Source organism: Schistocerca gregaria, chromosome 5 (assembly GCF_023897955.1).
Source record: "Schistocerca gregaria isolate iqSchGreg1 chromosome 5, iqSchGreg1.2, whole genome shotgun sequence".
In the NCBI taxonomy this organism is placed as follows: Eukaryota; Metazoa; Arthropoda; class Insecta; order Orthoptera; family Acrididae; genus Schistocerca; species Schistocerca gregaria.
In genome coordinates this window covers 90667043-90684587 of record NC_064924.1, presented here as the reverse complement: position 1 = coordinate 90684587, position 17545 = coordinate 90667043, and the positions used below count along the sequence as shown (strand labels likewise).

The 17545-nt window shown below is 37.3% G+C and overlaps 1 protein-coding gene across 2 annotated transcripts in view; it reads left to right on the top strand.

The window, feature by feature from the left end:
- Positions 1-14771, top strand: part of LOC126272983 (uncharacterized) — a 76195-nt gene extending 61424 nt beyond the window's left edge. For both annotated transcript variants that reach the window (XM_049976329.1, XM_049976328.1), the window contains 2 exons: positions 1733-1831; positions 10995-14771. In XM_049976329.1, the coding sequence (XP_049832286.1) occupies positions 1733-1831; positions 10995-11095 (200 nt within the window). In that variant the 3' untranslated portion in view covers positions 11096-14771. The remainder of the gene's footprint in view (positions 1-1732; positions 1832-10994) is intronic.
- Positions 14772-17545: the final 2774 nt, after the last annotated feature.

Below are 17545 nucleotides of genomic sequence, written 5' to 3'. Positions count from 1 at the left end.
TGTCTGAGATATGTTTATATTTTTCATGTGCCTGCGTTTGGGAGACTGTGGCCCTTTCCATATATTGACAATAAGCAATTGTGAATACAATCACAGTAAGAGATGTTTGAGCAGAGCTTTGTAACAAATGTTTTACAATTGTTCTGTGTTGGTATTCCAGTGAGCCAAAGCAGCACCCATGCTGATGATATGTGTGAATAAATAGAAGACAGGAGTATGCTCATTTGTATTATGAACCTCATTTTTCTCTTTGGTTTTTAATAGTACAATAAAGAAAAATGCAGGTGGAAACAATAAACAGAAAATAGAAATAGTAACAGCTTAATTGTAGCTGATCAAAGAGTGGCAGACGAAAGCTAATGGCACCAAGTTTCTATTTCTTTTTTAGTTTAAGTACATACCAGATGAGGTGGCACAGTGGCTAGCACACTATACCTGCATTTGAGAGGACCATGATTCAAATCGTGACCCAGCTGTCCAAATTTAGGTTTTCCATGATTATCCTTAATTGCTTAAGGCAAACCTCACTGACAATGGGACATTAATCATGAACCTCCCTCCCTTCGCTCCCTCCCTTCGCTCCCTCCCACCCACCCACCCACCTTCTTTCCTTTCTTCACACCTCGCGTGCAACCAAACATGCTCCTAACTCTTCAAACTCTCCCTGTGCTAACTATAATTTTCTCTTGTTGATACATAATTGGACACTTCCTGTCTGTTTTGTTTCATATAGCTTTAGTTTCTGTGTGGGGATGTAAGTATAGTTCTTTCATACAAAATAAAACACTTCCAGTAATGGAAACTAAAATGTTAAATAATTCACAGAAAATATGCTGTTATTGTAAGAAGCTTTTATCATTTACATGAATTTTCACTTTCTGTAAATTTCTATGGGATGGTTCTGTTTGTCACATTTCTTGGCTGAAATTACTAATGGTATTGTGGTCTGTTCCATTCTCTCTAGATGGTGTTGGTTACTGTAGTTAGGACAATGTTAAACAGAAAATAATGTTGCTTTCTCAACTATATATTTGTAGCATTATTTTTCTTATAGCTGTTGCTGCTGTTTCTTTATTCACTAATTTTCTTGTTCACTTAATATCAGAATTTGGTGCTTATTTCTTCTCTTTCATTTGCTGTGTGTGTGTGTGTGTGTGTGTGTGTGTGTGTGTGTGTGTGTGTGTGTGTGTGTGTGTGTTCTATTAATTTTGCATGAAAACATAATCTTTACACATTTGGGAGAAAATTAAAATTTGAATTACTGCTGAGGTGTTACTCATTTCTATAAAACATGGTGACAGTCTTTCTCTATTTGTTTCTTGTCTTAATGAGCCTTTGCATATTTTGTGTTGCAGATGAATTTGTAACTGCTGATATTGTCTGCCCACTGTATATATTAATTTGTTTTATTGATCAGTTATATGTGTATATATTTGAAACATGTTTTCATAGTGATATTTTTCAGTTTTGGTATTTATACTGATTTGTAGCAACAGGACTGGTTTATGGATATTAAATTTTCAGGAATCCATTTTAACTGATGCACACTCAGGCGCTGAATTGTAGCTTAAAATACTCAGTTGTGACATTATTCTGATACCTGTGTGATATTGGTTACGTCATATTTAATAGAGAGTAGACAAATAATTTTAGCCAGTCACTTTTTAAAAGTGGCATGGCATGTTCATTCAGATATAACAGAATACATTTTAATCTGAAAGTTGAATTTCAGAGCAATCAGTGACATTACCTGACAATAATATAGTAATTGGAGGAGATCATGAGCTGGAGATAGAAGAAAATAACAACAATGCCAAAGAAGAACGTGATGGTAAGTTAATACATAAGTACCGGATTCTTTATTTTATTTTCTCTTAGTAAACATCTAGCAATATAACTGTTATAAGCGAAACATTACTATAAAATATTTTATTTACAGTTATGTCATTTAAATGTTTCATTGTTCCAAAGCTATTATGACAAGTTACATAACATTCAAAGAAAATGTGCAAAGATAAAGGATCAATACTAAAATCCTAAGTGTCAAAAATTGGATCATCAGTATTTGGGACAGTAGTAGGGTAGCTAAAATCGAACAATTCACTTGGACTGTCTCACAAAACCACATATCTGATGATGAAATTGTGTTATTGTTTTTTAAGTAGTTGCTTTGTCAAAGGAAAGGTACCAACAAGAAAGATGAATGTGTAAAGGAAGGGTATGTAGTGGCTAGAACAAATTTTCCAGAGTTTGTAAAACATTTTTGTTGCTGTCGTGGACTGTGCATCATTACCTCTTCTCCCCTGGGTTACATGAACTATGGTGGGTTGGCTTGCATGACTCAGTGATACCAACAGCAGTACAGCAGGTGAAACAACACGGAGGTCCCACTAAGACAGAGTTACTGAAGAACAGAAATGTTTTCAGCGCTTCCAGGGACAACAGTTGGCCTCGTAATAGTAGCCACATTATAGCTACTGAGGATATGCAGCTTTACTTTATTATTTACTGATGGTGGCACCCTCTTCAGTAAAGCATGCTGGAGATAAAGTAGGCCACAATTCAGTCTCTGGTTAGGAACTACTCAGGAGATGTTATGATCAGACAAATACATCTGGCATTCTTCAGGTTGGTTTGTGTAGTATTAGATCCCGTATTTGTGTAGGTATTTTAGAAAAGGTGAAATGAGTATTGGGTAGGTTTAAGTTACATGTAATTGGAATTAGTGATATGAGGTGGCAGGTAGAACACACCTTCTGGTCAGATGAGTACAGGCTTATGTACTCAGTATCAAATAGTGGTAGGACAGGAGTAAGACTAATAACAAATAAGAAATGTGAGTGAACTACTATGTACGAGATCATGAACATGCAGTATTATCATAGTCAAGATGGATGCAAAGCCATGACTCACCTCTGTAGCAAAAGTGTATAAGCCAGCTAGCTCCACAGATGAAGATATTAAGAAAAAAAAATTGTAATGATATTAAAGATTATATTTAGATTAAGGGAAATGAAAATGTAATTGTGTTGAGCAACTAGAATTGAGTAGTAGGAAAAGACAGAAGGAAAAATAGTGAGACAACATGAACTGGTGGAAAGTAATGAAAGAGGAAGTTGTATGCTCGAATTTTGCTCAGAGCACAATTTAATCATTGCAAACACTTGGTATACAAATCGTGGAAGGAGGGCACTTTAAGTGGAAGAGACTGGGTATGCACCACAAGATTTCAGATAGGTTACATAATGGGGAAACAGAGATTTTGAAACCAGATTTTAAACTGCAAAATATTTCCAGGAGCATATTAAACTTGAACGGTAATTTACTTGTTATGAACTGCAGATTAAAACTGAAGAAGTTGAGAGAACCAGAGATTATTGAGAGTTTTAAAAGGGGCTCTAGGCAGTGATTGACTGAAGCTAGGAAACTGAATACAATGAGTAGCTTTGAGAAATATAGCAGTGAGAGCAGCAGGTTTTCAAGTATGCAAAAACATGAGGCCAGATAGCAGTCCATGAGCAACAAATAGGATACTAAAGGTAATTGATGGAAAAAGAACATAAGCTTATAGTAGATGAAGCTGGAAAAATGAAGTACAGACATCTAAAGATGAGACTGATAGCAAGTGCAAAATGGCAAATCAGAAATGACTGGAGGACAAAAGCAGAGCAATAGAAGCATACATGACTATGAGAATAATGGATATGGGCAAATAAGGTAATTAGAGCTTAGTGGCCAATAAAGGAAGGCTGATAGTTGGAAGTAATATCAATGAGTGAATGTAGATGGAAGTAATATATAGAAGTTTTATATACAGGAAACCAACTTGGCAGACGTGAGATCATGAAAGCCATCATCCTGGATAGCTGAACGCGTTAACTTGCCGCTCTTGGGACTTGGAGGGGGGAGTGAGCTTTACCTGGATTGAATCCATCTCATGGATTGATGAGAGCTGGTGAGCTGGCTAGGATGGATGCGGTTTCACACATCTCACTAGGTGAATACTGGGCTGGTACCCATGCCTCAGATACACATTATGCAAACATTTGGAAAACATTCTCATACTTAGACATTGAATCAAGTCTAGTCATAGACAGGTACTAAAACTAAACACCGTCCAACAGGCCTTGGAAGACCCAACAATACTGACTAATTGCCTCAACATGTAGTAGGCATCACTGGATGCAGATACAGAGGGGCATGTGGTCAGCACATCGCTCTCCCAACTTTTGTCAGTTTTTATGACTGGACACGCTAATTCTCAGTCGAGTAGCTCTTCAATTTGCCTCACAAGGGCTGAGTGCACCCCACATGTCAACAGTGCTCAGCAGACCAGACAGTCTTCCATCTAAGTGCTAGCAAAGCCTGACAGTGCTTAACTTCAGTGTTACCACTATGGCAATGCTGTCGGCTGGGGGAATACAAAATCCATCCTTGGGGATAGGGTGAATAAGAGACTGATGAATGATGACCTTAGATGTTTAGACTCCTGAAACCCATAATCAGTGCCAGCAGCACTGAAAGGGTTAGTTGAAACAAGGCAGCTGGAATAAATGTCATCCCTCAGAATTATTGAGATCCGTAACAGAACCATCTGTAACAAAATCCATTCTGCATGGTAAAGAAGATACACGAGACAGGTGAAACATCCTCATACTTCAAGAAGTAATAATTCCAAATCCAAAGAAGTTACTTACTAACAAGTCTGAATATCTTCATCTACAAATATACAGCAGGCAGCTGTATGGCGCATGGTGTAGAGTATGTAGCACTACTACTTGTTGTTCCTTCTTCTGTTCCACTTGCAAATAGAGCTATGGAAAAACAGCTTTCTGTATGCCTCCATACAAGCTCTAATTTGTGTTATCTTGTGTTTGCGGTCCTCGTGTGAAATGTATGTTGTTGGCAGTAGAATCATTTGCAGTAACAAATTCCATTTCTCTAAATTTCCTCAAAGGTGCATTGTGAAAAGAGTATTGTCTCCCATCAGGGTTTCGTATTTAACCATCTCCATAATACACGTGTGTTGACTGAACCTACTGGTAACAAATCTAGGAGAAAGATTCTGAATTGCTTCAATGTCTTCCATTAATTGGACCAGATGGGGATACCAGACACTCAGCAGTACTCATGAATGGGGCCATAGTGCTATACAAATGATCTCTTCTATAGATGAACTATGTTTTCTAGAATTCTCCCAATGAACCAAAATCGACCATTCGCCCTGCCAAATACTGACATGTGTTCGTTCCATTTCATATCACTTTGCAGCATTACACAGAGATATTTAATTGAGCAAGCAGTTTTCCACTAATGCTGTATTTGAAAGTTATGGGATTGTTTTTCCTATCCATTTGCATTAACTTACATTTTCCTATATTTAGACTGACCTGTGATTCATCACGCCAAATAGAAATTCTGTCTGTCCTCCTGTATCCTCCTACAATCACTCAACAAAACTTTCCCATACAGTACGATGTCATCAACCACAGTTGCAGATTGTTGTTCACACCATCCATCATATCATGAATGTATACAGAGAACAAGAGCAGTCTTATTGCCTCCCTGGGGCACTCATGACAATATCCTTGTCTCTGATGGACACTCACCATCCAGGACAACAATGACATAGATTATTGTTGGTCAGATGGAAGAATGAAACTGATCTCAGCAGAGATCAGTTTGAGTTTGTTGAGAAATATTGGAACACAAATCAGTAGTGCCCCTACAGCTTAGAACATTGACTAAAGAAAGCAAACCTGTCTTTATAGTTTTTATAAATTTAGAGAACCCTTTTGACAATGTTGACTGGACCATGTTCTGAAGGTAATAGAAATAAAATATAGTGTATGGAAGCTTGTCTACAATTTGTACAAAAACCAGACTGCAGTTACTCGAGTCGAAGGACATGAAAGGAAAGCAGCTATTGAGTAGGCAGTGAAACAGGGTTGTAGACATAACTCCAACGTTGTTCATTATGTACACTGATCAAGCAGTAAAGGAAACCAAGAAGAAATTTGGGAAAGTACTTGAAGAAGAGGAAGAAATAAAAAGTTTGTGGTTGGCTGATGACATTGTAATTTCATTAGAGGCAGCAGAAGACAGCGAAGGTCAGTTCAACAGAAGGCATAATGTGTTAAAAAGAGGTTACAAGATGAATATCAAGAAAAGTAAAAGAAAGGAAAAAAGATACCAGATGTAATAGATGCATTTTGCTATTCAGAGAGAAAAACAACTGCATTGGTCGACTTTTTCTGAAAAAGAGAAATTAGTTGACATTGTACGTAAATTAAATGTTAGGAAGTTTCTGGAAGGCATTTGTCTGGGGTGTAGCTTTGTACGTAAGTGAAAGTGGATGTATAAACAGTAAAGACAAATAGAAAATAGATGCTTTTGAAAACTGCTGTTACTGAAGAATGCTGTACATTATCAATTGCCTAGATCTGATAATTAGTGATAAGGTACTGAATTCAGTCAGGGAGAAATGGAATTTTCAGCAGAATTTGACTAAAAGAAAAATTAGTTGATAGGTCACATTTTGAGGCATGATATAATAATTGGTTTGGTAATGAGATAAAGTCTGGGGGTAAAGATTGTAGATAGACACCAAGACTTGACTAAAAGTAAGCAGTCTCAAGTGCATATAGGTTGCAGTAGTTATGCATAGGTAAAGAGACTTAGCAGGATAGACTAGCAGTTAGAACTACAGTATTCTGATTGAAGACAGCAGCAATAGTCCATATGAAGGTGAGTGCGGATGAGTGTGGGAGACAGCTAGTACAGTTTAAACATTGACTGCACTCATAAGCACCCAACTGATCAACAAGTGTTACAGTAAATTTTACCATGGTCTTGAGGGTTATTGTTTCATAGTTGCTGTAACTTCTTACTATTGCTTTTGGGGAATGTCTGGTATTAAATACCGGGTTTCCTTCGTGAAAAGGAATTTTTTCATCAAATATTCATTGATGTGCTTAACAATTCTAGTTGTGAACTGCGCAAAACATGGTTTGTGACTGACATTGCACTGTACCATTTTTTGATCTGTGATGCCATTCGTAAAATATTTCAAAGCTTTCTTCCAAAAAATTGTGTTGTTCCAATAATTTACAGAACTAAACTTCAATTGTATCAAGTTTCTTGATTATCAGGTAGCAGCAGGCTGACCCATCCAAGATTCCAGGTCAAAGGGGATTCAGCAGAATAGAATCGTTGTCCCTCCCTGTCAATTACTATCATGTATTTGGGATCCTGACCAACTGAAGTGCCCGAAGGGGGCTTACAACTCTGTTGAAAGTATGTGCTAGACTACAGCAGGACACCAGCCTTTGCAGCGTAACTTTCTTTCTGTGCTGCAAGCTTATACTTTCACTATCTTCTTCCTCCCGCCACCTCTCCATCAGATGGTTTTCTTGGTGCAGATTGTGCTTGGACCATGTTTATGATTTTCCACTTTCAGCATTTTCTACAGTTTTTCTTTAAATGAAACAATGGAAAATCCAAGATGGAATATAACTATATTATGAGGAGGATTGTTGCTACTCACCATATAACGGAGATGCAGTCACAAATACGCATGACAAAAAGAGTCACAAAATGAGCTTTTGGCCAGGAAAGCCTTTGTCAAAAATACACACACACACACACACACACACACACACACACACACACACACACACACACACACACACAGAGCTCCTTTCGCCAGGGTCATTCCACTGCTCATAATCTGTTTTACCTGGAGTCTGCCATCCAAACAGCTTTCATCCAATGTCAACATCCACCAGCAGTCTTTTTTTGACCTGCAAAAGGCTTACGCCACGACAGCATCACTAACTTATATAAGCGGGGTCTCTGGGGTCTGTCTCAGTTTTTATCCAGAATTTCTTGTCTCCTCATATTTTCCGGGTTCAAAGTGGTGCCTCCCACAGTTCTCCCCATGTTAAAGAGAGTGGGGACCACAGGGCTCTATACCGAGTGTCCCTTTCTTTCTAGTAACCACCAATGACCTAGTAGCAGCTGTGGACTCCTTAGTATCACCTTCCTTGTACGCTGAGAACTTTTGCTTCTACTATTGCTCCTCTAGTGTGGGTGCCACAGAACTTCGATTGCAAGTTGCCATACGAAAGAGGCAGGCATGGGCCCTCATCCATGGCTGTTTTCAGCCACCGAGACTCACATCTGTCAACATTGTGCTATTCATCCAGAACCAAAACTTTACCCCCATGCCAAGTACTCAATATGATGGATACTTAGCGCTTTTTCAGATTGCTCTTTGACATTTGGTTGTCGTGGCTTTCCATTTTTGCCAGCTTAAGCAAAAGTGCTGGCTGCACCTTTATACATTTCACTGCCTTAGTAGCACTAGCTGGGAGTCATACTCCACTACCCATATGCAGCTTTACAAAGCTCACCTTGACTAAGGCATTTAGGCATTACCCTCAGCATTGTGAACTGGATCCGATACATCACTGTGCCACTGTGGGGATCGACTTGTGATAGGATCCTTTTCAAATAGCCCTTTGAACAGATTTCTCATGGAGGCTAGTGTCCCTCCATTGCGGATCAGGTATCAAGAACAGCTTGTCAGTTATCCTACACATGTTCACAGCTCCCCTACGCGTCTGAACTAACGTCTCCTCATTTCAAACACAGAAGTCAATGCCTTGGAACAGCGTGTCAGATCAGGAATTACGATCACAGTCTGCGTCCGGTCCTTCCTCTCTGAACGTCAGTATTTTCCTTTACCACCTCGCCTCTGTGCTGCTCACGAACACCTCTGTGGTGCATCACTCAGTCACACCTTCGCCTTGACTTAACACGTCGTTTGAAAGACGCGGTTCATCACGAGGCCCCTTGTCAATTTTTCTCTATCGTTGTTGCATCCTGGGATTCAGAAGTAGTCTATACTGATGACTTGCTGGTTGCTGGTCCTGTTGGCTTCACATATACTATGCAGGACTTACTGAACTGCACTCCTTGTCAGATGGCTGTAGTGTTTTCACTGTGGAGTTGGTAGCCATCTCGTTCTCCTGAGCATACCTGTTCTGCAGTGGTGGTTCCTTTCTCATCTGCAGCGACTCCTTGAACAGTTTGCTAACTCTCGACCAGTGTTGCCCTTGCCATCCCTTGATCATGGCTATTCAGGATTCTCTGTGTCCTTTGAACAACATGGACACTCAGTGACCTTCGTCTGCACCCTGGGCCACATTGGAATCTGGGGAATGAACTCACTGGTTGCCTCATCAAATTGGCTGCCAGTAAACTGACTCTTGAAATTGATATTCTGTAAACAGACCCCCAAGTGGTATTATGCCATCAAGTTTTAGGGATCTGGAATACAGAATGGCGCACTCTTAACTTCATAAAACTAATTACAGATGATAAATGAAACTAATAGCCTGCGGAGGTCCTCCATGCAGGTCTCTCACAAGGGCTCTACTGTTCTTTGCCAGCTCCACATCAGCAATACTTTGCTGACTTTTGGTTATCTCATCCGTCATGAGGACCCACCCCACTATTGTTGTGGTTCCTATTTGACAGTGGTCCACATTTCGCTGAACTGTCCCAGCCTAGCCACCCTGCGGCAGACTCTTAAATCTCCCTCACTTGCTACCCACATTGTTAGGAGATGATGCCTCAGTGACTGACTTAGTTTTACATTTTATTCATGAAGGGGGCTTTTATTGCTCACTTTAAGGGAAGGCCACTTAACCTTACTGGGCCTGTGGGGTCTTGGCAGAACACACGGTTGCCTCCTCTGCCCAGACTGGACTGTGGGTGTTTGGAATTAATGGAGTATCCTGGCCTTCACCTTGCTTGCACTTTTACTCACCCTCCCCCCTCTCACGTAGTCTGTTTGACTTGCTCATCTTTTATCTATTTGTGTTTCTCTTGCCATAATTGTGTTGCTAGTCCTTCCTCATCAGTTTCTGAGTGGAGACTTCTGGTAAGTGGGGGATGTATGCCCCCCATTGCACTCTTCTTTTGGGGGGGCTTCCAGGTGCTCCCTAAATGGGATACCTTGCATACCTTTCTTCCTCTGCCTCCCTTTCTTCTTTTTTGTCCCTTATCTAGTCTTCGTTGACCTTTGGTAACTGTATTTTCTTCCCCTGGGTTTTGTGCGGTAGGCTATCTCTGATGTACAGTCATGTAGACCTCTCTGTACGAGGAAATGGGACTTATGACTTAGTAATTTAATCCCTTTAATCACCCAGCCAACCAATTAACGTGGCAGAGGGCCAGTTCGGAAGTTACATGATTTATGTAGGGTAATTTAAAAAACAATAGACAACTATAATGAAAAGTAGCAACAATTTATGCAGGGAATCAAAACTAGAGAGAAGTGTAAACAGAATGAGAAACTTCAGAATATAAATTTAAAAAAGGGAGGAAGAGGTTGCCATAAAGCTGTGTAATGGAAAGAAGGTTAGCAGTAGGAGATGGTAATGTAAACTGAAGCTAGGCAGGTATCTGGAATGAAAAAATACTGGAGAGAAATTGTTGCTTTTATTAAATATTTTTATATTTTATTTTCCATACACTACATGTATTCCACTTGAAGACATTATCTCCACCTTCCATTTTTACGGAGCAAACTGTTACTTGTTATCTAGTGTATTTTGTTAGTTTCTTTCCAGATAAGTCTATGCATCAGTATTATCTTTGTTTATTGCTGCTGAGGAGTTAACAACAAAAACCTCATATCTGATAAATTAACTGTAAAATCCTGAAACGTGCCAGGCATAAGTATAGATGAAGTGGCCAGCTCTGAAAAATAAATAAGTGCAGCCACAGAATGTCTCCTTCACTACCATGTGCTTTATAGACTTTATTGCATTTACATAAATCAGTGGCAAAAGGTGAAAAGTTGTAGATTCGGCTTTTGTCAGTTTACAGTTTTTCTTAGAAAAAGAGCTAATCATCCCAGTCAGTAACTGTTTCCCTAATTCTTTGTTACCTTTGGTTTGAAACAATTTTTTCAATAATTTTAGAAGGGGATGCACAGGCAGAACTGAATGCAGAGACAAATCAGGTACTGGAACCAGAGCAGCGTATGGAAGTTGAAGAGGAGGAGGCGGCAGCTCCTGCTTGAACTAGATCTCTGCAGCTGAGAGTTGAAACAGTGCCATGTAAGAAGAGGTGATATGGCATCACAAAAGACTGTTTTGAACATCTTGTTGGCGTTCAAAAGACTTAGACATGGTTGGAAGAACTTCTTGTTGCATTTCAGGGTCACAAGTATTTACTACATGTTACTGTTATCCTTTGAAGAAGAATGAAGTATTTCAAAAAAATATTCAAGGCATGCCATTGTAACAGGAGAACATTGTTCTACATCTTTCAACAAATTTAAAAGTGTGTGTGTGTGTGGGGGGGGGGGGGGGGGGGGCGCGTATGCGTGCACGCACTTTCATATGTGTGCATGTGTAAGCTTTCGTGCGTGATTGTGTGCATTCAAGTGCACATGCACTCGCATGTGCACCCGTCTGGGCCTGTACGCATGCAACAGTATGTCGTCAAATTTCCGTGTAAAAAAAAAATATAAGCATTGTTTCTCAGATACATTGGTGTATTGAGTATCCACTGGAAAAGCAGTCTAATTTGTCACAATGTAGGCAGCAGAAAATCTGCAGATTTATTTTTGATATATAAATGTATGTATGTATTTATGTGCTTCTGCTTGTCTGTTCTCATATATCTGTATTTGTTTCATAGGGTCTGCTAAAGTTATTATGTAATAGTGACTTACATTCTTGAATCAGTACTGGGAATTGTTAGTTTCAATGTCTTTTGACTACTTATAAGCACCAGTGTGGTATCCACACTGAATGTGTAAGGGGAGGGACTCGATAATAGAATTGGATGAATGAATTGGTGCACTGGTCCCTGGTTATCTTTATCTGTGATATTCCAGCAGTTTCCTGGAATGAATGTTACTGTATTACTAGTTATTGATAATTAAGATTTCCCCACCTCAGGTTAAGTGCTAGCCAATGGTTTGTGCACTGTGTCTCTTAATCCTGTGTAGAAAATGTGGCTGGTTCAGTGTGTTATCAAGTGCTGTTGAAATACTGACAGTTTTCTGATCATGGCGACTAAAATTCAGTTAGACTTGCATAGGGTGGTGCATATCAGGACATTGTGTGTGTATGGTGGTAGGGAAATGTACAGTTTGAGATGAGATATTAGTGCTAATTCATTTATAAAGACTGTGGACATACAAGCTAGAAATTATACAGATGTACCTATGTTGACATTAGTTGGAATCTAGCTCTTCCTATGTTGGGTCATGTGACACTGCTATTATCTCTTTCATTGTCAATCTTAACTCCAGCTCAAATGTTACACCATACTTTCAGACTTTCTGTTTTACTGGTGGTAATATTTGTATCACGTAATTCATCTGCCTTAAAAATCCAAATATTGTTTACTTATGCATCTGTTGCATGCTTTCATTTCAGTATAAGATTATGAATGACATGGTGTATCATTCACAAAGTTGGCATATTTCATGCTACCTTCAAAGTAGTTATAATTATTGAATTAAATGAATGAATAAGAAATAGAAATGTGACAGATATGCCAGTGCCATCAGACTTTTAGGTGAATTAATTAGAACATTAGTCATTTTTATTTAATGGATCATTTATCACTCACGAGTATGAGAGGTGCGGTGTGCCACTGTGAAAACAGTAAAGGCCAGCTTTCCATAATTAGTACCACTAAATTCACTCTCTATTTATGTGCCACACCATTAGATGGAAATAACTACATAAAATGAAAATATACTACTGCAATGCACAGAATTCAGTGTTACAAACTGAATGGTGTTGTTGGCACCTGCAGCAAATCTTTATAGAAAATACTAAATTAATTTACATGTCACCATTATCAAAGGGCTACAGAGATCGAAACTTCATAATAGCTTCCAGGTTTTGTTTCTGGTTAACTGTTAAGTCATAAGCAGCTTTTCTGTAGAATTTGGTGGAAGTATACCTGCATTATTTTATTCTTAACACATTGTGCTCTGTTTATGATAAATGGCTTATCTTTTGCCTCTTTCATGAGTGGAACATTCACGGAAATTCTCTTACTTTAAATCGATAGTTACTTGTTGTTTACAGGTATCGTAAATTTCTGCTATATAGGTACGGCTTGGAAGTTCTCTCCCTTCTTTAAATATTATTATTTTGTTAAAATACTGAGTAAAAAGTTCTGTGTGTTGTGGTATGTCTCACATGACTTTTATGGAAATTCTTTACTCTTCCTTGAGAACCATACATTTGTAAATCTGTTTATTTATGTGTACTGAATAGCAGAAGGTCCCATACCCCAACTACTGAGCGAGTGGCCTCTAAGATGATCGGCATTTGATGATAAGTATGAACTGATTGTGCTATTAAATATCATCTTACGAGCTCCCTTTACCATCATTGCAAATTTACTATTCATGAATACTAAGTAATTGCATTTAGAATTGTATAGTTCTACTGGTATGATATTCCTACTTTTAGATGAGTATACTATATTGGTACCATGAATACTTATCTCTAATGACTCATCTTATCCCTTAGTACTCAAACCCTAGTATTTGTGCAGTCACTCGAGATGGTCATATAGTAAGAACAGTATTCAAGCCACATACTTGGTGCTTCAATTACTGTGTTACAAGATTTAAATGGAAATTATCATGTGGATTTGGGATCTTTTATGTCCTGTCTGAGAATGCAGTGCGGGAATGTTTTCTATTGATTTGTACAAAAATTTTGAGTGTAATGGTTAATTTTGAAGTATTGGTATTGTTACAGTGTGTTTAAAAATTATTTCTTGATGTGTGTGGGTAGTGTTTTTTTGTGCTGTTAAAAAAAAATGACAATGCACAATTAACTGTGAAAATGAATTGGTCATTGTAAGAACCAAGTGTACTTGTGAAAAGCTCACTTATACTTGCAAATAAGCAAAAAAATTGTTTAATTTTGATTCTACATACACTTTATTCATAGTCGTGCAATACTGAAAGTGTGTACCAACTTTTCTCAAGATACACATGAGAATACAAGCTTTGACTTGTTATTTTAGTTTACTAACATGTAACCCCAAGAATGCAGATAGTGATGTACAAATGACACATTTTTCTTAATCTGTCTGGTATTGTCATAAACAATGAACTGAGATACAAGGAAACTTTACACACTACAGTTGAGAGTCGCAATAAAAATTGAATTCCTTTTGTAGATACATATCAGTGGTACCAGGTGAGAATATACAAGGTTTCTGCAGACATAGCAAACATCTGAGGAAGGATGCATAAGAGTGCTGTCAAGTTTCAAACGATGGTATATGAATTGATTAGGCCTTACCCAAGGCCAAATTTGTGTAATAAACAAGTTAATGTTGATAACATACACTGAAACCTATCAGTTAGATTGTATATTTATTTAAAACTGTCTTAGTATCTGGTTTATTCATTGAATTTTCTTTCCAAGTTATGAGGTGTGCCATTTAGAATATCCGTTTTAAAGTATTGTATCCAAACATGCATGATGAGCTGCCAGACTGTTAATGCAACACACAATTGAAAGCAAAGCTAATTATAGAACAAATTATTATTCTTTGACTTTAGAACACAACTAATATCTATTAGTTCATTGTATATGCAGCATATTTAGAAACAAAATGTCAGAGTTTTATTTGATAATCAACAACCTCCTTTTTATTTATTTATTTTTGTAAAAAAATTCTTGCTATTGTATAAAAACTTACAAATGCCCACAGAATTTCAATAACAACAGATGTTCTGTGTCACCAGCAATGTCATTAACTGTGCAGAATTATTAGGGCAACATGAGTGGTGTAGATTCACAGTATTGTCACCTATCCATTTCAATTTGCAACTTAGTGCATTTTATCCCAGTTAAAGGGTGTGTTGCAGATACTAAAAATGACTAAGCACGAGTAGTAAAACTGAAATGTTTACTTAACTGGTGCTTTTCCGTAGCCTACTGTGGTTCACTGTAGCCAGATGTTGCGTGTGCTCTACTATTCTTCTGGATCCTATAATATATTTTTTTATTTTTTTTTTAACGTAATGTATGGGCTTGAATATTCAGGTTTAACTCATTGGATTACTGATATTCTGTAAATTTTTAACATACACAAGGTTTAGCTTTGGCTACTGATTCCATGTTCTTACTTCTCCCTAGGCTACAGTCAAACTTGCTCTGTTCAAAACAGGCACCAGCTCACTAAACATGTGCAGTTGGCAAAGACATGTAATTCAAAGATATAAAAGGAATATTGTTGAACAGTTAGCTTTTACACAATCTATTTACATTTTGAATTTTAATGTGGTTTTTGCAAGTTTTCCACTTTTCATAAATGTTTTTCACATGAAATAACTTGTGAAACATTACAATTTCGCAGTATGTTAAAATATATCCAGCTATTCATGTAACTCATTTTATGTCTAATTTGGATGTGTAGAAACGCATGCACAATTGTTGCTTACACACACATTACTTCAACTAAGACTCTAAAATGGTCATTACGAACACCATGTCACAAAAGTAACCGAATGAATTAACAGATATCAAATGAAACAAAATCCCATATTCCTAAAAACCCATTACAATACACCTCCTCCCTCCTCTTCAAATTCTGCATGTGATAGTGGGATTCTGTCATTATCCAAATTAATAATTGTACGTAATGATAGAGCAGTTATTTGGGACAGTAAAATAAATTACAACACTTACACTCTATATTTTAGAATAATAATTTGTATAGGCCTATCATTGTAACAAATTGTATTTGTTTTACTATTGATACTGCTAGATTTTGTTTAACATTCATCCATTTCAAGTTCAGTCCATGGATAACATTTCCCATTTCATAATTGTTTTCGTTTTCCTGTATTTGTTAGGTACTAGAACAGTTCAGAAGTGTACCAGAATCAGTGACAGGTTGTATATTACCACATATACAATAGTACATGCTAATAATTATAGAGGACTGACGGGGCTAATGGCAAGAATTTGGCAAACATCTTGACAACTAATATGCAAGACGATGAAAATGAACATTTCCAATAAAATCATATAGTTAAACAAGTCTATAGGTGTAACAGTAGAAAACTGAGTGCAGTATCTCTTTAGTGTGGATAGTAGTCCTTCCATCAACAACATATTCCAAATACACAGGGGAAATATAGGTATGTGTGATAACATAATTTCATATAATAAACCAATGAAATCTTCCAGGTAATACAGTATACAGAGAAGATATCCAACATAACTCTCCCAATCCTAGTGTAAAAAAAAATTACAGCACTGGGTACGACAACTTCACTTAGCCTCACAAAATTGGTTTCATGATATTTACTTGCACAAATGACTAGATATTACACAGTAAGTGAAGACTATTAAATTGACAAATGCCATTATATTGCAGATATCTATTTTTTTTGTTAGGCCTGCTGTTTTTCTGACAGGATTCATTTAGGCGTTTGTTTCTCATTGCATATATAAATTATACAAGATCAAACAGCAATTCCTATTCTCAATCTCTCAGCAATGTACTTTACTGGTTGTACTTCATGTAACAAATATGTAATTTATGTAACATAACAAGTTTCTGTACCTCTACAATCAATACACATTCATCTCCAACATCATGAGTTCCTCATAGTGTCTTCATTATTGCTATACATTTTCACCATCATATGTCTTACATGATACATCATCATATTAAAAACAAAGATTCCAAGACTTACCAAGTGGGAAAGCGCCGGCAGACAGGCACATGAACAAAACACACAAACCGTGTGTTTTGTTCATGTGCCTGTCTGCCGGCGCTTTCCCGCTTGGTAAGTCTTGGAATCTTTGTTTTTAATATATTTTTCCCATATGGAAGTTTCTTTCTATTTTATTTACATGATACATCATCATTAAGATAATTATTCAAAGTTTCCCATATGAAGTACAGAAAAAGCTTTCCTACTTATCAAGCATCCCTACACACACAGAATCTGGTCTTCAGCTGATAAAATATTACCTCAATATTACTGTGTTCTTGGCAGTATATAATGTAAATGTTGTAAAATTAAATGTAACATGTTTTCGAAATGAAATATGTTAACTATTACGTGAGTGTACCAATGATATTTAAGTAGCACTGAGTGCAAACATTACTACAGAAACATCATATGTAATAATTAAGGCGGTAGATTTTTAACATTCATGGAGCATAATGCATCTCACACATAAAAACATGACATATCAAAACATGATATATTAAAAAAATATTCAAATAGTATAAAATACCCAGAGATTTTCTTTCATAATAACCCTCTCATTGACTTATAAAGCTACACACGTTCTCAGCACATGTAATGACAGCTTCATAGTGCGTTCTGTAAGTACCTGCACTGGGCACCTCAGTATAATGTCCATGATGAACATTCAAAACTACTAGTAATATAAATCAATTAGCTGCACAGATATTTATAAACTTCAGAATATCAACTTAATCTGTCATCTACACA